Raw genomic sequence first — 23,657 nt, 5'->3', positions numbered from 1 at the left:
AGGAAGCTCTCCCTACCCCAGACCCTTCTGGGTGGTGTTTCCCATGCAGTGAGCCACATAGTGATTGAAATATTGGTTTTAATATTTGCTACAAAGGCAAAGTGCTTTTATGTACTTTTAGTGATTGCACTTTTTTTTTTTTTTTTATCCATAGTTCACAGAAACCATAGGAACGCAGGATGGGTGTGTTCTAATTTTGACCAAAACTAAGAGCCACCCACTGGGCTGGCTTGGAGAAGGGCAGCAGGGCAGAGGCATGGAAGGGTGCCGGTCCCAGCATATGCTCACTGGCCAGCAGCCCATGTCTTCCTCCAAGCTGAGGGTACAGGGAGGCCATTGCAGTGCCAGACAGGCCTGGCCCTGGGCTTTCTGGCTGGGGCAGAGATGCAGGAGGTGGCTGGTGGGCTGGGGGCCTGTGGGCCTGCCGCCTGCCTATGGTTTTGAAAACTTGAAACAGGGAAACTGGAGCACCGTTTAGCCCGGGGAGAGGCGAGGATGCCCCGGACTCCCTCCGTGTGTGGAAGGGCGCAGCGGAGTCGCTGGGCCGGGGCTAATACTCCCTACCACTCTCACAAGCTTCGGGTCCTGGCCCAGCTGGAGCCCATGGCAGCCAGGAGGGACCGCAGGAAGAGGTTATGGGGACCAGATGAGAAGCAAGAGCGATAGAACCCTTAAGAAATACCATGGCGAGAGCTCTAGAGAGAAGGCAGGGGGCCAGGTTACAGGAGAGGAAGGTGGCCGGACTGCAGGAGAGGAGGCACAGCGCCGGCTGGAGCTCGCGGGCGGCACACTATGCCGTCTCTCCACACAGGGGCGCTGAAGCACGTTTTAATGCAGCAAAACCGGTTAATGCGAATCCCTGAGTGATGCACATCATTTGGGGTCAATGCGCCCGCCCCTCTCAGTTCCTTACCGTGGGAGGTGGGGTTTCGAGGGGTGGTGGAACAAGCTTTGGAAAAGTTGCTGGATCCCAAATGCTTCAGCCTCTCCCTAGATTTACGGAAAATGAAAATGGAGTTCGTGATACACACAAATAGGCTGGCACACTGGGGAGGAGCGTGCGATGGGACTGCTCCCGGGGCTCCCACTAGGCCTCCACTAGCTCTCCTCCAACAACCTTCGCCTTCTTTCCGAGAGTGAGTGAGGGATATGAAGTTGTTTTCCAAGACTTCGGTTTTGGAAAGAAGGTGGGCTCCTTAGAAGCCCGCATCACCCGACCGCCTTGGGCGCAGGCCTGCCTCCCTCCCTCCCTGCCCGCGCCTCCGCGCCCCCCGTCGACCCAGGCCCTCAGGATCTGTGCTGTTGTTCCGAGTTGGGCAAGAACTGGAAGAGACTAGAGGGGAGCTGCTCCGAGGCGGCCGGGCGCTGCGGTCGGGAGCCCACGGAGCGGTGGCCGCGAAGCCGAGCCACGCGCGTGGACGGGGCACCCCTGGGGGTTGTCCTCTCCGCCAGCCGCCTCGGGAGTCTCCGAGCCTGCCACCTGCCCTGGAGCGCCCGAGCTGCGCCGCACGGGCAGCGCTCGCCCCCAGACCCCTGCTCCGCGCCCTGTGCGTCCCGCCCCGCCCCGCCCTTCGTGCGACCCGCGCTGCCGGCCCCCGGCCCCCGGCCACCCCGGCGCCAATCGCCGCCCAGCGGGCGCGGGCCGGGCTGGGCGGGCCGAGGAGGAGCCGCGGGGCCGGGTGGCGGGGCGCGGAGGCGCCCTGGGTGTGCGCCGGTCTCTAGGTGGTGCCAAATAATGGGGCCTAGGCTTCCCCTCCCTGCGTGTTTGGTTCTTTCCTCCCTCCGATCTGTGATTAGGCCGTACGTGGCCGTGGCAAGGAGTTGAAAAAATAAAAAGCAGCAGAAAAGAAAGCGAGCACACAGCCCGACCCTGCTTCGCGGAGCGCCGGGGGAGGGGGCGGAGGAGGCTGAGCCAGGCAGAGTCGCCAGCGGCGACTTGAGAGTGGCGCGCGGAGGGGCGGCCGCCTGCTCGCCCTCTTCGGGCGATTCTTCCCCGCCGCCGCCTTTCTCTTCCTTTCTTTTCCTTTTCCTTTTTTCTTTTTTGCCTGGAGGGGGTGGGGAGCGGGAGCCGAGAGAGTGAAAGCAAAATATTAAAAAGCACCCAAGACAGCCAGCGAGAGCGCGCGCGGTGACCGATGGCTTCGCTGTACCAGAGGTTCACCGGCAAGATCAACACCTCGCGCTCCTTCCCGGCGCCCCCGGAGGCCAGCCGCCTCCTGGGCGGCCAGGGGGCCGAGGAGGACGGCGGCGCCGGGACGAAGCCCCTCGGCCCGCAGGCGCAGGCGGCGGCGCCCCGGGAGCGCGGCGGCGGCGGCGGCGCGGGTGGCCGGCCCCGGTTCCAGTACCAGGCGCGGAGCGACTGTGACGAGGAGGACGTAAGAGCATCGCGGTGGGTGGGGGGCGGCGGCGGGCTGTGGCCTAGCGCACCTGCGAGGCGCAGAGGCCTGGAGGCTCCGCGGGTCTTAGGGCGCCCTCCTCGCCTCCCCTCCCCCGCTCCCAAGCGCCCAGACACTCTGCTTAGCGCCGGATCTCGGTCACCGAGGTCCGGAGCGGGGCTCTGTCTGCGGTGGCGGCAGCCAGGAGTTGGTGGCTGCGGCCAGCAGGATTTTGGAGCTGCTCCTGCTGGGATCTGGAATAAGCTTGGGGTTCAGTAGATGCACGGATCTGTTTGTAACCGCAGGCTGCTGTAGATCCCAAGGAGGAAATTAGATCTGTCTGTGCCTACAAGTTGATAGTGTTTATCATTTATTTATTTATTTATTTTCCTGCTTTAAGGCTCAGGGAACATCAATTTTGGGCTCTTTCTTCCCCTTCCACCTGTCACGGGAATCTACCCAGGGTGCCTCTCCTCCCTTCCCCTCTCTGCCCCTCCAGGCAAGTGCCATCACATCCCCTTCTTATTTCCCCCAGCCTCTCCCCTCCCTCCCCAGCTGGTGGTGGTAGTGGTGGTGATCTTTTCGAAAAAATGTTGAAGTACTGCCTTGGAGGACACCCCTGTCCCAGGTCCAGCACAATTTTTGCTGATGGATGCCAGGCCCTGTCCATCTCCTGGCTCCTATCCTTGGGCCAACAGCTCTACCTTAGACTGTGTTCCTTCTCTGCAAACTTCTCCCAGACCCTTTCCTACTCTTCTCAGAGCTGGAAGCCTGGGTTTCAAAGGTTGAATTTGCATATCACCTTAGTAACGCTGACTCCTGCAGAGAACCCGGTTCCAGGGGTGGATGGGTGGAACCACCTCCTATTGATCCCTTCCAGATGTTCAGAGCACTGAAGACCCAGAAGAGAGGAAACTGTCCTTTTTCTTTGAGATAAAATCCCAGACTAGCTCCCAGGCAGGCAGGTCTGCCTTGGGTGGTACAGCCCATAAGGACAGAAATCACTGTGTGGGCCTTTTGAGCAAAGTTGAGCAGCACCTGGGGTCCTGCACAAGCTACTCGGGTGGTCTTGCCCACCACTCCCTGCACCGAGTGGCCATTGAATGTGTCCTGTCAGGTCACACTGCTTCAGCTTCAGCATGTTGTATTTCTTTAGCTGTATGTATGTGTGTGGGGGGGTGAGTGCTTCCATAGGGACAGTTCTCAGGTGCCAGTGAGACTGTGCTGTTTTATGATACGGGACAGATGTGACCAAAGTTTGTGGGGGTGTGACTTGTACATAGGTGGGCACACAAATGCATGACGCATGACCCTGCATCATCCTTGCGGGAGATTTTCTTATTCTCTCTTGGGTCATTTCCAGACTCTCCTGGTTAGATAGAGAAATACCAGAGGTCCCTTCACTGCGGTGGGCCAGGTCTTGAGAAAAATGGACAATCTCAATCTCTTGGGAGGGTGAAGAATTCCTACAAAATAGCATATATATAGTTTTAACGAGTCTGACAACACATTTCTAGGGTTATATTGCTGGGGGGGGGGGTCTTGGGAAGGCTGTTAAGCTGCAATGCAAACAGTAAAGATTTGTTTTTTTGCCTCAAAGGTGACTTAACAACTAACTCTCACATTGTGGATGTTTGGAGTGAGAACAGTGGCATTTCTCCTCAATAGGCGCTAGGTGTCGCTAGGGGAAAGGAAAGGCAAAAGCTGAATACTGTGCTGCCTGCCTCCACCCATCCTTTCCAAAAATCTTAGCTTGAAGCATGTATTTCTTTTTAGCATGTACAGAACTGGTTCTCAGATAAAACGAAAGTGTTAAACTGAGGAACAAATCAGAATTTCACAGGTGCAAGTGATTTCCATTGATAGAGCTCTGAACAGCATTTCTTAACAGCACCTCTTAACAGCACCCCTTATGATTTATTAAGTCCTGATCTCAATGTTCGTTTTCTGGAAAATACAGAGTTGTGTTGTGTGTATGTGTGTGTGTATGCCCATGCACATGTATGTTGGTATTGGGTGGGGTGTGCATAGTTAGTATACTATGGTATGTATTTCTGATTTTCTGTATATGTTTGGACATAATCAGTACACTTTGGAAAAGATGCATCACATATATTTTCTACAAATAACAGAGGTGTAGGTTGAACAGGCCTAGAGCTCTAATGTACAGCAGAAAGATTGTAGGTAATAAAATTGTACCATATGTGGAACTCACACTAATGAGAGATTTCAGCTGCTGTGTTGCAACAGCGTGGCTGTGTGAGGTGGTAAATCTGTTCATTTGCTTCACATAGTAACCTACACACACACACACACACACGTGTTCCATAACACCATGTTGAGTACCATATATATATATATATATATATACCATGACATTAATTAGTATTTTTAAGTGTATAGGCAAACCCATGATACTGGGCTAAAGGTAGCATCAGTTTCTTAAAAACTTTAATGAACTTTTCTCAGAAAAATAATCCAAATTGGTATATTTATGTATAAAAACCCTACCAAAAGATGATTGAATATAGCAAACCACTTTTCTTGCAGAAAAAAAAAAATGCATTTGCCTTAGACTCACTAGTTAAGGAAAAGACATTTGATCTGAAAACTTTTAGATGCCAGCTCTTCTCAAGATTGAAGGATCTCAGGTGATCAAACTGAAAGCCAAAGATGTGCAACCAATTGGGAGCACACTGAGCCTCACTGTGTGTGTCTTGGCTTGGCTGAGAAACTGCAGGGCACTGGCGCAGGCTTTTGTTCTCTGTTGACCCCCAGGGAGCTGTCCAGGGTGCTGAAGCGTTCTCTGGGCACTTTCATCTGAGCAGTGCCCATCCAGAGCTGATGTCCTCAAGGCCCCTCTGAGGCTTGTTAGTCTGGGAGAGCTGTTCCAACACACAGAAACAACCTCGCTGTGGTCAGTGAGGTGATGGGAAGTGGAATACCTTTGGGCTTTCTTCATCTTATCCTTCAATCCAAAAAGGGAGAAATAAAATGTAGTTCCTGGCCTCTGAGCATGTGTACGCAGAAGCATGCCTGTGTGTGATTGAGAATAAGGAATTTGACCTAAAAGAGAGTTTAAGCTAGTCTTCTAGGACTCACACAGAAAAGACCTAGCGGTCTACCCAGATCAAATGCAAGTTTGAATGGCCTGCAATTAACTATTAACATACTGCCTGAATGTAAGCACTTCACTTAGGACAGGGCCCTGTCAGCCGGGCAGTTCCATGGAAGACCCTCTTTGGGTGGGTCAGTTCTAAGTGGCAGGCTCTGACTGTGAAATAGAAACAAAGCCCAAGTGTCTTTTCTATCAGTTTCTTTATAAATCAGATTCAGTTAAATATAAAGCCAATTGCTTGGGCAACTCCTCTGAAGGATCCATAACCACTTTGATTTAAAATTCATTGTGTAGGTTTGAAAATAAGTTGACTCCTAAAGAAAATGTCGCTGGAAGTGACTTTCAATGGGATTTAGTGACTTCCAATTGGAATTAACTGACTCATTTTAAAATACTGAGTTTGTCATCCTCTTGAGCATTTCTTTTCAATTTCTTAAAGGGCATTGCAGGCCTTATGTACTGCCTGGGCATAGTTTTGTTAGGGTCATGTATTGTGTCCCTGTAGTCTTTCTTCTTGATGACATATGACTTCCCAACAATATGAATGTGATGACAACAGGATTTTAAAACAGCAAATTGGCCAAAATTGGGATTGGATGACCAATTACTGCCCACGATGTCTGTTGGCATGAGGGGCCATCTTGACATCTGTATGTCTTGGGCAGCAGCCCATCTGCTTTCTCTCTGCCTTGGTCTTTCGCTGGTATGATGTCAACATCCTGTTACTGTGTCCTTGGGATTTATCAGTTTGGCAAATGATTTCATACATAGCCTGCCTGCACAGATGACGTCGATACATGCTGTCACTGTCTTCACAGTTTTATAAAAATGTAGTTTCTCATTATTTTCCTAACATGTGGGGAAAGGACTAAGCCTTCTCTGTTCTCCATCCCCGGCTCCCATCATTAATCAACTCCAGAAGGGGCCTGGGATGTCACAGGGTCCTTGGACCTTTAAACAAGGGGGCTGCAGGTTGCAGTGTCACTGGTTCCTCCTTCCAACAGGAGCGTGGAGCTGTGAAGTGCCAGGGACGTGCTCAGGGAGGATGGTCTGCTGCCATGATGCATGCCTTCCTCTCTCCACCAGCTCTTTCTTCTCTGCCTGCAGGCAGAACAAAGATGGCCTTCCCTGGTCCCTCCCACCATCCGGCCACGCTTCTTCCTTTTATTTTGCAGCTTCTCAGGCAAGTGGGGGACCACTGCTCCACTTCTTCCCCATCAGCAATCCTTTCCTCTTCTGGCTCGGATGTGGCCCTGCGTTCTGCCTTCATTACAGACCTGCCCATGGCATGGTACCAGTGTCCCCTGACTTGGGATAACGGCGCGTCTGACTCCTCCCCCACCTTGATGCGATGGCCGCTCTGCTCTTGGTGGCCACCACTCTGCTCCTCACACTTTTCATCTCGTGCCTTTCATGGTGCTGCCTGGATTCAGGCCCTGCCTCTCTCAGCTCAGCCTTTGAGCTCTTTAGAAAATCATTCCCTTCTCTCCCCTTTAAGGTCTTTATCTCCAGGATCCTGTTCTCCCCTTTTCATGTTTTCTTTGTGAGATAAATTGTCCATCTTTGTCCTTCTTTGTCCAAGGCAGCCCCACACATTGCAGCTTCTGCATTAGAAGGTGGTTAAAATGGCTTGATCACTCTGATATACTTTTACCAATTGTTGTGAAGATAATTTGCTCTTTCATTTTACATAAGTGGAGTATTCTAGCAATGCAGGGCCCTTGGGGGCCTCCACCTTGGTCCATTTTGTAAATTGTACCACATGCCAAGTGTCCTTCCAGGTCATTTCTGTGGTCCTGGCGGGACACACTCCTAGAGTAAGTCCCTGACATCACCTGTCTGAGTTTTCAGCTCAGCCCCTATTTCTGCTGCTGGTTTGGTTGGTCTTTGCAGTTGCCAGCATGGCCCACAGTGTGAGGGTGAACAAATCCCAGTCTCTGTGTCTTGGTTTCTTTCTCACAACATGATTTCATTAGATAAGTGCTAAAGCCCCTTGTGGCCCTAGAACACTACATTGAATGCTGGATGTGATAGTTTAGTAGATTTTGTACTCCAGAGCATACTCAGCACACAGGAAGTGTTTATTACCTACAGTAGCGCCACAGTAAATGCGTAGGTAAAGTGAGTAATCACTTTTTCATAGAATTCTGTAACAACAAAGAGTTTGTGAAGCTATACCATGACAATGTTAAACAAAACTCTGCTTACCATTTCGGCACAGAGAAAGTAATCATAATTAGGAAGTTGTCTCTGTTAGAAGAAGGTAATGTTGAGGTACACAAAGAGGCAGTTTTACTTGAGTGGTGGTTAAAGCCAAAAATAGCACCTGACTTCTGCATTCCAGACCTGTTTAGAGTGTTATTTCATGCATCTCATTTTACCTTCACCGTTACCTTGACTGCAGTGGAAAACTATGACCAAGAGCTTCTCTTTTGGCTTGGAACATTAATCAGGGTGAGCTTAATTGGCTTTCTGTTGGTGGTTCAGTGGTCAGCTGTGGACTATAGTAATCAAATTTCACTGTGTTAACATGATTTTGCTCTCTAAAGCCAGCCCCAAAAGGTGTGTCAGTCATATCTTCCCAGGGGATTCAAGCTCTGCTGGCAGCCAGGGATCTGGAGACAGCATGAAACCCACCTTTGTACGACACGCTTCCTGCTGCCAGTGCACAGGTTTCCAAAATTTATTCATATGTTACCTGAGGAGGTATGAATTATCAAAGGTACATCATATTATAGTTTTGACAATGGAATCAGCTCATTTTCCCACCTTAATATTCTGTCATCACTGGGTAGGCAGGGGTGTTTCTAGATGTTGACTTTGGACACTTTTTCCTTCATCAAATAGAACTTTTTATTTCTTACCCAAAGCTTTTTATCCTTTAGAGTCAGAATGATTAATGAGTTTAATTTTTGCAAGCAGCTGTCAGGAGTTGCTGAGTAAGATGTACATGCTGATTGGATATGACCCTGTTCCTTTTAATTACTCAGATGATAACAATGCATTAATCAAGTGGGTGAGGAAAGCTTCTCCGCAATGTGCAGTATTGATCCTTTCATGGAGCATTGCCTATAAAAACAATAATCACCATAATCCTTTTAAAATTAGATTCGGTAATAAATTTAGTGTTAAGGGCATTGAGGACCTGTGGGCCACGTTCTGATTTGCTTCCATTTCAAGCACATTGATTTGACTTTATATACAGATAAAAGTATATTCATTGTTTCTCATGAACAACTTTGGGAACTCTCTCATTCAAATGATCTAGCATTCTGAACTTATCCTAAGTAGACAATTTTAAAACTTTGGCCTCAACCTGATTTTACATATGAGAGGCCTGCAGATAATTACATGGACGCAGGGCATTGGTGTTCTCTGGGGCTTCTGTTCCTAGTCTCATGTTCTTCTTGGTGTACTCTGCTGTGCCATAATCAAGTTGGGAGCTTAATTATACCACTGAGTTAAAAGTGTACATTATAGGGGGCTGGGGATGTAGCTCAGTTGGTAGAGTGCTTGCCTTGCATGCACAAGACCCTGGGTTCAATTCCCAGCACCACCAAGAAAAGAAAAGAAAAGAAAAAGTGTACATTATAGAACGTAACGGTCTGATATTTTGTTCCAGATTTGTATATTTGCCGAAGGGAGAGAAAACCACACTTGTGCCATAGCCACATAACAGGCTCTGACTTATTTTCTTCACTAGTTGGACCTTTTTCCAGTGGACATCACTTTGTTTTCCAGCTGCTTCCATATCCTTTTCAAGCACAGGGATATCCAGTTCTTCCCCTGCTGGTGATGCACACGTCACAAATATTACAGGAAAATTAGAAGCCCAGAGGCCTGAGTGGCCCAGTGGTGGAGGTCCAGGTGGTGGCAGGCGCCTGGATGTCCACTGCCCAGAGGTGAGTCTAGTGACAGGATAGAGCATGCAGAAGCCTGGGGGGCGGGGAGAGGCAGGTGCAGAGGACCTGGGAGGGATGTGCCAGAGAGGGAGAGCCTGTGTCTGCAACAGAATGGCTGGCAGGTCCTGAAATAGTCTTTGTCTTTAAGAAGAACATCAGCAAACTCACGTTCAGCCAGTCCTGCATGTATATAAACAACTCACAGACACTTAGAATGCATGAAAATCATCCAGGCACAAGCCCAGGGGAAAGGGGAGGAAGCACGCACACACACACACACACACACACACACACACACACTTATTGTAATTCCAAAAAAAACTAACAGTTTTCCAGATCATCAGCATCATTGTAAAAATCAATTTTTTAATTTTTCATAGTGGTCAGATTTTACTTTGGCATCAGATTTCACCTTAGATAATTTGGGGTCAATTCTAACATAATACTTATGTTAAAAACAACAACAACATTGGGATGAAGGATCAAGCATCCACCCCAACTCTGATCTGAGGAACTGATTGATTTTTTCCATCTTCTTTTAGTTTTTACTGCAGGAGGATTTGGTTTAAAGGAAGAACTAGTCAAATTAATGCAGCAGCTTCTGTATAGCAGTGGCCTCTGGGTTATATAACCCATAATATCCGTATGTAATCTTCCCCCCGCCCCAGTTCTGGGGATTGAGCCTGGGGCCTTGCACATGTTAGACCAGCAGTCTACTGCTGAGCTACCTCCCAGCCCGCCATCTGATTTTAGTCACGTCTGTTATGGACATAAGATGTGCACACAGTGTACTTAAAGGTGCCATTAACTGGAAGGAGAGTGGGAGTGGAACTGGGGGCCCTGGGAGAACTAGGAATCTAGGACCTCATCCAGGGGCAGGTTAGAGGAGGGAGCAGAAATTAAAGGTGAAGAAACGCCAGAGAAAAATCAGTGGACTCCAACTCTTGAGTCATTTCCTCCAAAACACTCAGTTTTCTAAATTGTATTCAAACTCTTCTTATGCAATGGAAAATCTTATCTAATGTTTTTTTAACGATTAAAATCAAGAAACTGCTATAAAAGTCTTGAGAGGTGACATTCTCTGTCTTTGAAAGTGTTTGGTATTCAGGGGCTCGTACCCCGTCTGGAGTAGCCCCACCCCAGAGTCCCAGCTCTGATGACTAGAGAGTAGCTAGAGACTTATTCCTATTCTGGGCTTCTCGCTGGCTCCGTCTGTAGGTCCCCACTTCCCTGGCCTCTGAGATGGGCCGTCTGCCCACCCCGCAGATGAGGCTGTCTGGTCTCAGGTCTTCCCTTCCCATTATCTTCAGGCTGCCTTGGGGGTCTGCGGTGACCCTCGCCACCCCTATGGGTCTTCTCAGGAATGTTTGAGGGGGGAATTGATGCCATCTTCTAAGATCCTGGAGCTGAGCTATGGGATGCCTAGCTGCTTCCGTAGTGAGCTTTGGGTCTTCCTCATAGTCCCCCTGTCCTGTCCAGTGCTGCTCTGCAGGTGTTTCCAGGGTGTGCACACCCAGAAGGACTGTGCTCCTCTGTCCACTTGAGTCGACTGATGAGACAGGAGCAGATAGAGGCCATCAGAGCCGATGAATGACCTGCTGTGCTCTCTCCATCTGCTGTGGTGACCAGCAGTATTCCGGTGGCGCTGCACGGTGAGCAGGGCATTCGCTGGATCCGTGAACCAGAGACTGTTGGTGCAGTGTAACCTAGCTGTGCTGGCTGCTGCGTAGGACAGATGACAGGGTGCGCCTGTGGCCCTCCATTGTTGAGCCTCGATTGCATCATCTGGGGGCAGAGTTTACACTCTGCCTAGAGGACGTGCAGCCCTCTCCTGCAGCTCACAGAAAGCTTTCCAGTTCTCAAAGAGACCAAGGGGGAACTGCCCCAGGGAGGACTCAGACTCTGCAGCAGCGCGTGGTCTTACCAGCTCCTCTGGGCAGTTTGTGTTGTGGGTTGTCAGGGCAAGAACAGTTTCCCAAAGGCCAGTGCGTGGGGTGTGGCTGGGTGGGCAGGTGGGTTGTGAGAAGCCAGGAAGAGCCAGCATTTCTGCCTTCAGAACGTCCACGAGTGTCATCTGTGCAAATGAGGCCTCTGGCCTTGGACTGCGGGCCTTGGGGTGGGAGCAGCAGAGGATCTCACAGAAGCTCTCACAGTGGAAGGTTCCCCGTCTGTGTCCCTGGTGTGGGCTGCGCCCTTCCGGTTTACGTGGATTCAGGATGGGGCTGTCTGTGGTCGAGAAGCTGAAGGCTGCAGGTCGTCAGCCAATAGTGGGAAGGGTGGCAGAAGCGTTCAGCTTTAGCAGGACCCTCCCTGTTCCCACTGTCCCCCTGACTAGCATTCCAAATCCGTTTCATACATGGAAAGGGCATCATGGATCTGTCCTTCTCCTTTCCAGGTTTTTAAATCTTTCAAACAGGGGGAAATCTGCCCCTGATGTTTCCTATGACTGGTTATCTGTTGGAAGGAGAGGGGTTGCTGGAGAGGGGAGGCACTGTTTCTATAGAAACAGGAGCTGCTGCGTGACAGCAGGCCTCTGGGTTCCGTGGCAGGCGGCTGGCCTCACTGAACACCAGATCATCACCGATCCGCTTCCTCATCGCTGTCTCGGCTCCAGTGAGATCGGATCAGCAAGCCTTTTGCTTCTCAGCTCCACAACGGCACCTGTGCAGAGACCCCTGATCTGTGCCTCCCTCCCTCTCCAGGCCTGCTGTGATTTCACCACAGCCACCAGAACGGCACAGCCTTCCTCCAAGGGCTGTTATGTGACTGGTGTGATCTTGGCGTCCCTGAAATGGGGAAGGACCTTGCGTGCCAGCCAGCCTCTCTCTGCACCCGCCACCACGTTCCCGACGATCATTTCCCTGCTTGAACAGGGGAAGGGTTTTCATCACGGCTCAGGAAGTGCGTCCTCCTGCGCCAATCCAGTCCAAAGTGCACTTCCTTGGGTCCCGAACTTGCACAAGACACTTGCTCTCTGGGATGCCCCCAGCATGCTCCGTCCCCCTCTGACCTTTCTCAGGTTGGGACCATGGGAGGCCACTCCACTTCACTCAGAGGGAAGAAAGCCAGAGTTCCTCTCATGGCCTGAAGGCCTGGGTGGCCCTTGCTCCTGCGGAACCCCTCCCCCCACACCCACTCACACAGCACCCACCTGCCCAGTCCCCTCCTGCCCCTGCTCAAGTCTTCACTGCAAGGTCACTTTCTCAGGGAAGTCTTGCCACCACCCTATTTAAACCCAAGTTCATGCCACCTCTCACTCTCAGCGCTCCCCCACCCTGCTCTTCCCTCCCCACAGGGTTTACCACTTGCCAGTATGTTGTGTAATGTGATTGTGACGCCTGCTTTGTCTTGGTCGTCCTGTGTCAGAACGTTAGGTGAACTGAAGCTAATAAGGGTCTTGGCTGTCTGATGAGAGCAAGTGCCTTGTACGGTGCCTGGTGGGTGGGATGTCTCAGTAAGTGCTGGATGAATCGATGATGACTGGCACCATATGAAAGCGTCTCTGGTCATCCCTGTATCCATAATCCCAATTCCTTAAATTCACTTTTCTTTTCTTTTTTTTTTTTTTTTTGGTGGTGCTGGGGATGAACCCAGGATCCCTTGTGTGCCAGGCCAAATCTCTACCACGGTGCCACACCCCCAGCAAACATTTGCTTAAATTATATGAGCTCTGAAGTGAGAACTTGGAGCCTTGTAAGTGGCTGCTTCCCAGTGTCCACAGGTGGATTCTCATCTTTTCGGGATTTCACTTTGTTTCACTCTGCACAGGCTTTGCTGACTGTCCAACCTAGGAATACAGTTGAGTAAACACAGTAGTTGTTAGGAAAACAGCAGAATTTTATTTTTTTAGAATTTGCTTCATGAGTAGTATTTAACATCTGGAATATTTTATATTTCTTTGCTGAATTAAAAATGTCTGAGTTAAATTAAAATTATGTATGACTGCCATGAGTGTCTTCTTGATTTGTTTGTGTGTATGTATGTGTGTGTTTGAGAGAGAGAGAGAGAGAGAGAGAGAAATGAAGCAGTAGAAAAGAACTACTTAGGGAGAATGTGAATCATTGCAAAGGAGAGGCACCTGGGATCCAGCAGTGCAAACGGTGCTTTTGATTAGAACTTTACATCACCCAATCCTCAAGTGAACTGGAAGAAAAGGATCGGTCTCTTTTTCTGTGATACTGTGATCATTTCCTTAGTTAGCAGGTAGGAAGTCAAATCAGAGCATTTTGGAACATGTACCATTAGAGGAAAGCTAAAGTTCCCAGACCAAGGTGCTTGATTTCTGCCGGGCGGAAAAAACAATAAAGACGTTCCTGGGTTCTGTGATCTATTTGGAGCTGCCCACGTCTCTCTGGCTGTCTCCAGCCTCCATTTCTGTGATAATGTGATCAAAACAGTCTGGTATCAGTGCGGAGCTGGAGCAGGGAGCTACATCTTGACTTTGACTCTGGCCTCTGCAGTGACCTGGACAGCTGCCTCCTTGGGCGCTGTGGAGGCTGCAGCAGCACTCTGTGGTTCAAGTCTCTGTAAACCAAATGTGCAGAGTAAAATGCACAGTTTTCATTTCCTGTTGTCACATGGGGTAGGAGTGCAGCCTGGGTGGTTGCTTTTCCGTCCACACCAAACCGCACTGAACTGATGAGCAACCCTGAGGGACCAGCCAGACCCTGCCACTGTGAACTTGGGTCTCAGGCAGCATGTGGGTGGGTGAGCAGAGGCCTGCAGGCGGCTCCATCCTCCATCTGAAGACACAGTCATAAGCCCAGTGATCCTGGAGTTATCAAATAGTGCCAAAGTGTGCACAATTAGATAAAGATAAGGTGACAGATAACAGCAGGATGCATAGCCGTCCATGCTGTCCTCTGACCACTGGCTGTAAGTAGCCAAAGGGTCTCAGAACAGCACTATGAGTCAGTAATCAGAGTTCAGAGCTCAACAACCAGTTTCAGTCCAGGCAAGAGAAGGGTCATGGTGCATCTGAAAAGCCACTCATAACACTGACCACATGTTAGGGCCAGCTCTGCACCTGAGAGGACCTGGGAGCCTGTGGGCACCTGCCAGACATCAGCAGAACTGCCCGGCAGGGGCTCCATGGAGTTGGACCTCCGCAGTTCCTCCTCTGTGTCTCCGGGGGAACCCAGGCTTAGCAGCAACTAAGGAAATTGGGGTGTCAGCACATCAGGATCCCCCGAGCCTCTGCCTTCAGCCCTCACTCTGGGTCAAGGCACAAGCAGTGCTGGGAACGGCAGGTGACCTGAAGGGAGGTTTGGATGGGGCTGGGGAGGCCAAGGAGGAAGGAGGAGGGTGGGGGGCATTTGGGACAGGAGCCTAAAGGGGAACCACGGAGGAGATGGCTGGGCAGGGTTCTGAAGCAGGTGGCCTTGGTGGCCTGGGGGAGTCAGTGAATCTTCACGGTTGGAATTCAACCTGGGCTGCAGGGAAGGTCCAGCGTGCCCACGTTGGACAGACCCGCTCAGTGCCGTGTGAGCCGTGAAGGCTGCTGAGCCAGATCCCAGGCTCTGACGTGGCGTCCTGATTTTCACTTCTCAGAGTCGTGGGGTCCTTGCAGGAGCTGCCTAGGAGAGGAAGGGAGACGGAGCTGATGGAACGTTGGCCTCCTTAAAGCAATTGTGCTTCTTAAATATTTTACTTGTATATACAGTTTCAATGAAAAAAAAAAAAAACGGATTTTGGTATTAAATGAGCTCTGCTGGAGTAAGAACCAGATTGTTCAATAAACTCATAGATATCCAACAGGGTCGCGTGATGAGATGTTCTTATTACAGTCCATAAAAGCCCTGCACATAGAATTCAATCAAGCCAGTGCCCAATACCATTATTTTCGTAAGCAAGGCTGGGGCTGCGTAAGCCGTTACCTGGTGGCTGACCCAAGCCCATGGAGAGGTCCACTTTGGAAGACAGGGCAGCCCAGTGTTGGACTGCTGGCCCCAGGTTCAGACCGCCTGAGCTTGAATACTGATCATTCAGTGGTAGATTCAGCAAATCTACCACCTGCTGGTTATTTTACTGTGAAATATCACTTAACTCTTTGGGGGGATTTAGCTTCCTCATTTATAAAATAGGGGAAATGATCGTGGCATTGTTCCTGGTGGTTTATCAGAAGGTTTTATTGACACATGGGAAACACTCAGTGCGCGGGGGCCGCAGGTTGACCTGGTCTTGTCATCAGACCCTTCCAAGCTGACCCAGTTTGCTAGGAACAGCAGAAGACAGATGTGGCTGCAGGGCAGAGCCAGCTTGGGTCTGGAAGCAGGAGGAGAAGGGAGGCTCCTGTGGTCACATGTGCAATTGGGCCATAGTTGTACGTCTTTAGAATCAGCTACGATTCCAGCGTACGGGCTGCTTGAGTGGTTTGGTGATGCAGAAGCTGGTACGAGGCAGTCCAGGTCTCCCTGGGCATGGTCCCATGCCCATGGCCTCTCTGCTGACCACAGTGTCTTTTCTCCCACGTAAGTCACGCCTTGGAGTGCCAGCCCCAGGACTGTGTATTTGGAGGTGCACCGTTGGAGGAAATTAGAACACCAGGTGGAGTTCTCTGGTTGTAGTAGAGCCTTATACAACACCCACCAGAGCTCTCTAGCACTTTCTCTGCCTAAAGGAGGCTGTTATTAGAAGTCAGCAGTCTGAGCTCCAGAGAAGGACCTCACGGGAGCTGACCACATGGCTCCTTGACCTTGGCTTCCAGCCTGCAGAACTCTTGAGTTTCCAAGCCACCTGGGCAGGGCACTTTGTTCCAGCAGCCCAAGCTGACCAAGACACAGAGACTTGAAACAAACCTGAGCCCAGCTGCCCCCATGAGGAGGGAGAAGTGAGGAAGCCCAGCCTGACCCGAGGTCCTCCAGGACCCGCAGGGCAGCTCAAGAGAGGACACAAGCCGCTTGCCAAGTCATTCACCGAAGACCTTCCTGAGCTGGATGCCTTGTCATTGAGCTGGAGAAGGCTGTTGAGAAACTGTCACTTCTCTTGGAGTCCAATGCGTCATTCTCATGATTGAGAATTTGAGATATAGCCTGTAACTGCTCAATAAATAGCATTTCCCTAGCAGTGGCCAGAAGAGCCCAGCTAAAACACACTGGGTATGTCACGGAGGAGCTTGCAGCTGGGCGACGGGGGGCTCCGCTTGAGAACCTGTTCCGGGCCCACCCCAGGCACAGCATTGCAGAACAGAGGGCAGGAAGGTGGAGTCAGTGTGCTATTTAGGAAAACAAAGTGTAAGATTTGACTGCAGATAAGAATTTGACTGCAGGAGTTTAAAAAAAAAAAAGTCACTCTAACTATAAATAATGATCTGGAACCTGCTTCTCATTTTGCTTCTGTCGTGAGTGTGCTATGTCACTAACAGACCAAGCACGCCTGTGTCTCTCCACAATGTCAGAGTTTATTGAATAACAGTCAATTCACAGGCTACCTACCCGACTTTCCGAGCAGTGGGTCACCTGGTGGTCATAAGCCGGCAAACACAGTTTCTTCTTTCTCATCCCTTCATTTCTAATATCTAGACAGTGGAGCCACACACTTCACTCAGTGATCTGTAAATAGGTCACAGAAAGACTAACAAAGGGTCAAAGTGTCCATAGGGTTTTGGGGTGCTAAGCCAGGAGCACAGGAAGAGATGTGAGTGCAAAGAGTCACTGTAAGTGGTCAGACAAGGATTTTTAAGGAACGAGTTCTGCAGAGTGTTAAAACCGAGGACCCGGTCAGCTTGGAACAGGCAGTGGGTGGTCTCTCAGGCAGGAGAATTCACTTGACTGAAGCCCAAGAGGAACAGGAAATCGAAGACTCATTGCTATGGTGATTTTTCTGGACAAGACCTGGGTTGAGTGACCAGGATGGTATGGTCAAGGTGCCACCTCATCCAGCTTTGAGGGGCTCCTCCTTTTATGGGCCTCAAATGAGGAGTCCTTGTCTGGTAAGATTGAGAAGTTCCCGGGTCTGGCGTTCCTGATGTGATTTGGGATGTCCGTGTGTCCAGGTGCCCCTTGGTTTAGTTTGATAAGTTGGCACATATAGGTTATTTATCAACCTGTGCCTTATGGTGGTGCTGGCAGATGGTAGTGGTTTACTTAAAGACAAGGTGTGATGTCGTGCCACTTGGCACATGTACTTAAGATGGAGTAGCTCGTGGCAAACTAGGCTTTGCAGAACGGGGCTCAGGGTCAGGCACAGCCTGAGAACTGCTCTTCTGACTACACATTAGGGGACAGAGCAGGGCATGGCCTGCTCACCACAGCTTCTCTTAAAATGGCACTTTCAGCTACGCCTGCCGTTCAGTGGCCTGCCTGTCATCGATGACGCCAGCAGCTTTTCTTTTGGTTCAGCACATCCCAGAGGTCTCCTCCCTCGGGCTTCAGGACCAGGCAGAGACCTGGGTTTCTCTGGGTGCCCATCGGGAGGCTAACTGGGTGAAGTGCCAGGAACTCTGCAAGGCTGGGGACCCTCCCCAGTGCAGGAGCCAGGGCGCGTGGACTCGGGAGAGGATGCTCCAGGGCTCAGAGCCGCAGCGCGGTGCTGACCTGCCTCGTCAGAGAGATCCAGGTGTCCTGTCACACTCGTCCCATGGAGACACCACATTCACACGCACCACCCATCATACACATGTAGCACGCACATTCACGCCATGTGTAACACATGGACAGACACACGGAAGGCCAGGATTCCAGAGCCCTGGCCAGCTCACAGGTGCAGTGAGGAGCTCAGAGCAGTGTGACGTGCTGCCGGTCACGGGCTCTGCAGGTGTCAGCCAAGGGTCTCTGGGGGGGTGAGGAAGGCTGTCCTCTTCCTGTCCTCCTCCAGAAAGACTGGTCTGGCCCCGGCCATGATCCCAGAGGGCATGGAACCTCCTGGTGGCCCAAGGTGCTACCCAGGGAGTGCAGACAGAGCAGTCGAGTGCCAGGTCGCCTTGGGCCAGCACCCCCGACAGTGTACTGGTGGACGCAGCACTGTTAGGGCAAAAGAAGAGGAGGCCAGCTCAGCCTTCACCAAAGTGAAACAAACAGGACGAGATGGTATGTGAGGAGAGTTTGGAGGGGTTTCTGAGAATTCAGAAATCACCAGGGTCAGAAGCATCCGGTGGATCAGTCAAGCCTTGGAAAGGTGGCCCAAAGTCCAGCCCCCGGGAGCCCAAGGTATGCACCTGGGACTCCCAGTCCACCTCCCAAGTGCGGCCCCCAGAGCCCAGGTGTGGCTGAGGTGACATGGGGAGACACACAGGGGCCCTGTGAAGACTCTGTGGACCCTGCTGGCTGACTCTGGGTATCCCTCAGCCACTCAACACTTAGGAGGGGGGTGTCCCCAAGGAGGCAGTCAAAAGACATCAGGGGAAAGCACGTCCAGGGAGATGGTGAAGAGTAAGCTCCTCAACTGGCCAGCTCAGCCACAAGGCACCACGTGGATTTCAGCTGTGCCAGGCCAGAGTGACCGGGGAGAAGCTGACCACCATGGGAGAAGCTGACCCCCACGGGAGAAGCTGACTGTGGTGGGAGAAGCTGACTGTGGTGGGAGAAGCTGACTGAGGCGGGAGGAGCTGCGGGTAGCTCTGAGTGTCTCATGCTCAGGTCTGGGCATGCCCACCCTCCCTGTGATGCTGAGCTGCCAGCTCCACGTCCAAAAGTCAGAGCACATCTGATTTTTCTGAAACACGAGCAGCCACTGGCCCTCTTCCTAGTCTCTATGGCTCGGGGACTGGCCTGTTCTCACAGCCTGGAGTTCAAATGCATCTGTTGACTAGGAGAATAGAAATTCCACTTACAAATACAGTTATGCAGAACCTGATTTGATGCAGCTCTTGAAACATCAGTGGCACGCGTATGTCCTTAACTGTCGGCTCTTTAGTTCCTTGGAAACAGGCCCCCGTGCTTGTTAACAGAGAGCTTGGAGAAGGCTTCAGGGGCATTTTCCACGCTGTCCTTTGACAACCTCTGTGCAGAGTGGCTTCTGTGGTCAAAAAGTTGGGGAACATCGAATCTTAAAGGTTGTCTTGTTGCCCCTGAGTGAGAGTTCACGATGCAGATCAGAATATTAAGTAGAGCTATTCGTGGCAAGGTTTCTCACTTCTGTCACTTGGGGATGAGGACAGTATTTGGGGGCAAATACTCTGTCTTCCTGCTTTGTCGGGGAGAGGACGTCTTCACGTCCGACCCCCACACCCATTCTGGTTGGATTGCGCCCTCCCTGGTTCACAGTCCCCCTCTGACTCCACTCGTCTCCAGAGCAAATCCCCGCAGCAGGCCGGCCTGGTTCGGCTCTTAGGCCTGGAGTCTGAACCTGGGACAGCTTTTCCTTGTCTCGCCCAGCGGCTGGCAGCCCCAGGCCCTCCTCGGCTGTGTGTGCACCTCTTCAGCCTCAGTCGCCCTCTCCTCATGGCCACGTCTCCCTGTGTCGCTCGCCTTCCTACGAGGACACTCATTATATGGGAGGAAAAGCCCCCAGTACCGCAGACTGGCCTCGTCTAGGCTCCTTACAGCTGCAAGGCCCTGTTGCCAAATGAGGTCACTTTCTCAGGGACTGGGGGTTACAACAGCATAGCTTTTGGGGGGAGAGGGGTCACAGTTCAACTGGGACATTGACATCGTGACATTCTTTCTCAAGGCACGTAACTCTGGTTACCAAGGGTATTCTGGAGGTATTGATTGCCAGTAAGCTGGGCTCATCTGCTCCGCGCAGTGGATCAATTATTCAACCATGCGATCTCCTTTTTGGTTGTTGTTTTGCTGTTTTCAGTTCTTGGTGACCTTTTTTCATGCTTTGAACAAAGTAATTGCAGGAGGAAGAGAAGGAACCGATTTTGATATAATTGGGCTGTTTCACCTGGTGAGACGTTGGCATCACACTTGTGCATTCACAGGTGCAGTCAATCAGGGACACATCTCAGTGAAGGCAGGGAGGGCCAAGGGCAGTGAGTGCCCCCGCGGCCGGAGAACGCAGCAAGTGTTTGCAGACCGGAGGTGCCCTTCTCCTGTGTGGGTGGCTCACTCCACACTGCAGACTCGTGGCAGGTGCTGTGCTCAGGTGATGGGGGCTGTGATCTGGGAAACCAGGGAAACAAGGCATAGCTAAGAACTAAGAGTGTTCTGGAAACCCCAGAACATACACCTGCTTTTATGGCCCAAGAACTGTAAGCCTCTGTCCAGGCAGGAAAGCACGACTTGGCTTGTAGTGCTTATCTTTCTTCCTACCCAAAGCAGGTTGCAGACATAGTGGAGAAGTTAGAAAACAAAGTCTAGGTAGATGGCTGTCAGCTGCACCCAGAACACCCATGTGAATCTTGGCTGCTTTGACATAAAGATGTCTAATCTGGGGCTGTGAAGGTGTCCAAACAGGACCCCGTGGATGCCTGGGCTGGGTGGCATCCTCAGTGAGCCAGCATGGTGGCCTCAGGATTTCTCTGTGCCCCGCAGGAGTGGGGCTGGAACCAGATGGGGTAGAGCAGAGGTGCTCAGGTGTGGGGAGGCTCTGGACAAGCCACAGCTAACCTGCTTGTCCCAAACCTGTGTGTCACATGCCACCTCTAGTCTGGGCTTCCTGTGGCACTGGAGCACAGGAGAACTGAGGTGAGGACCAGCAGAGAGCAGAGGGTCTTAGGGTGTGGGTGGACTCTGAGCTCCCTCCACAGCACCCCCACACCTCCCCAGGGTCCTGGCTGGACACTGGTCTTGTCCTTGAGAGCAGGTGCCAGCCCTCGACTCCGTTGCTGCCAGGTTTCTTTCTTCCATAGTTAAATGCGTGAGACATTTAATGGACACATAACAAGTTGACATATCTGTAGGGCACCGTGTGATATCTGGACACACCCGTGCTCTGAGATGACACACTCAGGTGATGGCGTTTTCGTCTCCTACACGTTTTTCATTTTGGGGGCTGGGAACGTTTGCCGTCCTCTCTCCTAGTGGGAGATCTGTATAAATTGTTCTGTGTTCCCCCTCCTGCTCCGTCGCCCACTCTAACTCTTCCTCCTCTAACGGTTCTGGCTCGCTGTACCTCTTCGCTCTGTCCTGCTCCCCTCTCCCTGGCCACTGACCACTCTTGACCACTGTGACCAGCCTTGTCAGGGAGTCACCTGCATCCGTGTTCACCGCAGCCCCGTTCGCAACGGCCAAGACACAACCTACCAGCCCACCAAGGGGCGTGCGTAGAGAAACGTGGCACACAGGCGTAAGAGCATGAATTCTGTCGTCGGCAGCAGGCTGGGGTTCCTGGAAGACATTCTGCTAAGTGGAATGGGCCAGGCTTTCCCTCCCTGGTGGACCCTCAGTGTGCGAGCGTCACAAGGGAGCGGTGGCACGTGTGGCCTTGCTGAGCAACATTTGCCCTCCCTGTGTGCTGGGCTCAAGCTTTAAGTTAAGCTCTGGTGGAGCTTGGAGAGGAAGGGGTCCCACTTAAGGCCCTTCTTCCTGGACCCCCGAAGCCCCAGTCTGAGTTCAGTGTCACTCTGACACGCCTGGAGCCCCTGTGTTCTGTCACGTTTGCTGGGAACTGCCTTCTCCTCCGCTCTCCTCCACCAGGACCCGAGCTCCTGTGCCTGGTTCCTGGGGTCCCTCTGACCCTAAGCCTGTGCTGACAGCTGCGCTCCCCAAGCTCTTCATCCCTGAGTCCCCTAACACCTGCCTCTCGGCTGGAAGAGAGGGCATCAATAATAAATCCCAGGCCAACGCGGGAGGGCGCCTGGGCCGCGGCATTTCTCCATTATTCATTATTTCCTTCCCGGCTGCTGCGTGTCATGCTGTGTCCGACTTAACAGGAAGGAGGTTATTTTTAAGTGTGTCCTTTCAGAAAGCCACAGCACATCTCTCTTGGGGTTTCTGGCTCCTTCCGAGGCAGGAGATCGCACCTGCGTTTGAGCAACGAGAGGGAAGAGTCTCGCTGGGAGGGAGGGGCACGTGGGCTGTCACAGCAGCGTGGCGGTGGCCGTTCCTGTCCAGCCTGTCACCTGGCTGAGTGCACACCTCCAGGATCTGTGTCTGCACTCACTTGCTTTCCACAGTGACCCATTTCTGCCCTCTGCTGGGCCTCATGGCCAGCATGCAGCACCATGGCTCCAAGGTCCAGGCCCCGCGGCCTCTCTGCAGAGCACCTCCCCACACAGCCCTGGCCTTCCCTCCTGCGCACCGGCTCTTCCCGGCCTCCCCACGTGTGCTCATGCTTCTCCACTGCCCCTTGGCACCTTCCCATTTCCGCAAAACGCCTAATCATCCTTTGAGGCTAGCACAAGGGCCACTTTCTCCATGAGGTACAGTTGGAGATGGGGTGGGACGAACCCCCTCTGCTCCGTGGCCACCAGGTCTGCAGCAAGTGTCACACGAGGACTGTGCTCACTGAGGTGACCCTCACTCGGCCAGAGCTCTGTGGTGTAAGGATGAGTCTGAATGCATTTTTGGAGCCCCTGGTGCTTGAAGGTGAAGCGTATTGGGGTGAGGGCGGAACTGGTGAAAGGCAGGTTCTTGGATTACTCCTTGAATATCTATCTGCATCCTGATTTATGAAGCTGAAAGTCATCAATAAAACCAGCAGGAGCTGGCTGTGGTGGGACAGCCCTGTAATCCAGTGGCTCAGGAGGCTGAGGCAGGAGGGCTGCAAGTTCAAAGCCAGCCGCAGCAACTTAGCAAGGCACTAAGCAACTTAGTGAGACCCTGTCTCAAAATTGAAAATAAAAAGGGCTGGGGATGTGGCTCGGTGGTTAAGTACCCGGATTAAATCCCTAGTACCCCTAACCCCCCAAAAAAGTAAAAACAAAAAAATTAACCCAGCAAGGAGACAGATCAAACCCACTTCTGGAGCTTTGGCTTGGCCTGAGGACTTACCTTCTCTTTATGGGAAGAGCCAAGCAGTGAGTGCATGCTTTGGGCCACACGGGCTGCATGGTCTCTGCCATGACTTTCCCACTGTATTTCCGTAACACTGAAGCCCCCAAGGGAGATGTGGACACATCGGCATGCTGTGGCCCAGGGGAACTTCCTTCATGAAGGCAGGCGGCAGGCTGGAATTAGCCCACGGGACGGAGTCTGCAGTCCCTCGAGTTGAGGACTGAGAACTGGACACGGAGCGTCAGCAGGGACGTGGGGTGAGCTGTCTGCAGGCCAGGTGTGAGTCGGAACCCTGTGGGTGGGGAAGACACACTGACAAGGAAGGGGAGGTCCCCGCTTGGGGCTGAGGCGAAGGATCTCAGGTGGCCGGGCGCAGGTGGAGGCCAGTCAGCCTCGAGCCCGGGTGGCAGGGCAGCTCTGAAGGTCTTTGAAGTTTTCTCTG

The 23,657-nt window shown here is 51.9% G+C and overlaps 1 protein-coding gene and 1 non-coding gene across 2 annotated transcripts in view; both read left to right on the top strand.

The window, feature by feature from the left end:
• The first annotated feature begins 2,135 nt into the window (after positions 1-2,135).
• Dpp6 (dipeptidyl peptidase like 6) overlaps positions 2,136-23,657 on the top strand; it is a 624,061-nt gene continuing 602,539 nt past the window's right edge. The window contains exon 1 of the mRNA XM_027943387.2: positions 2,136-2,375. Coding sequence (XP_027799188.1) covers positions 2,136-2,375 — 240 coding nt within the window. The remainder of the gene's footprint in view (positions 2,376-23,657) is intronic.
• Trnaa-ugc (transfer RNA alanine (anticodon UGC)) lies at positions 8,980-9,052 on the top strand. The gene has a single exon. It is a non-coding gene; the product is annotated as a tRNA-Ala (tRNA).

This window comes from Marmota flaviventris, chromosome 1 (genome assembly GCF_047511675.1).
Source record: "Marmota flaviventris isolate mMarFla1 chromosome 1, mMarFla1.hap1, whole genome shotgun sequence".
NCBI classification, from domain to species: Eukaryota; Metazoa; Chordata; class Mammalia; order Rodentia; family Sciuridae; genus Marmota; species Marmota flaviventris.
This window is presented reverse-complemented; position numbering and strand designations above follow the sequence as displayed.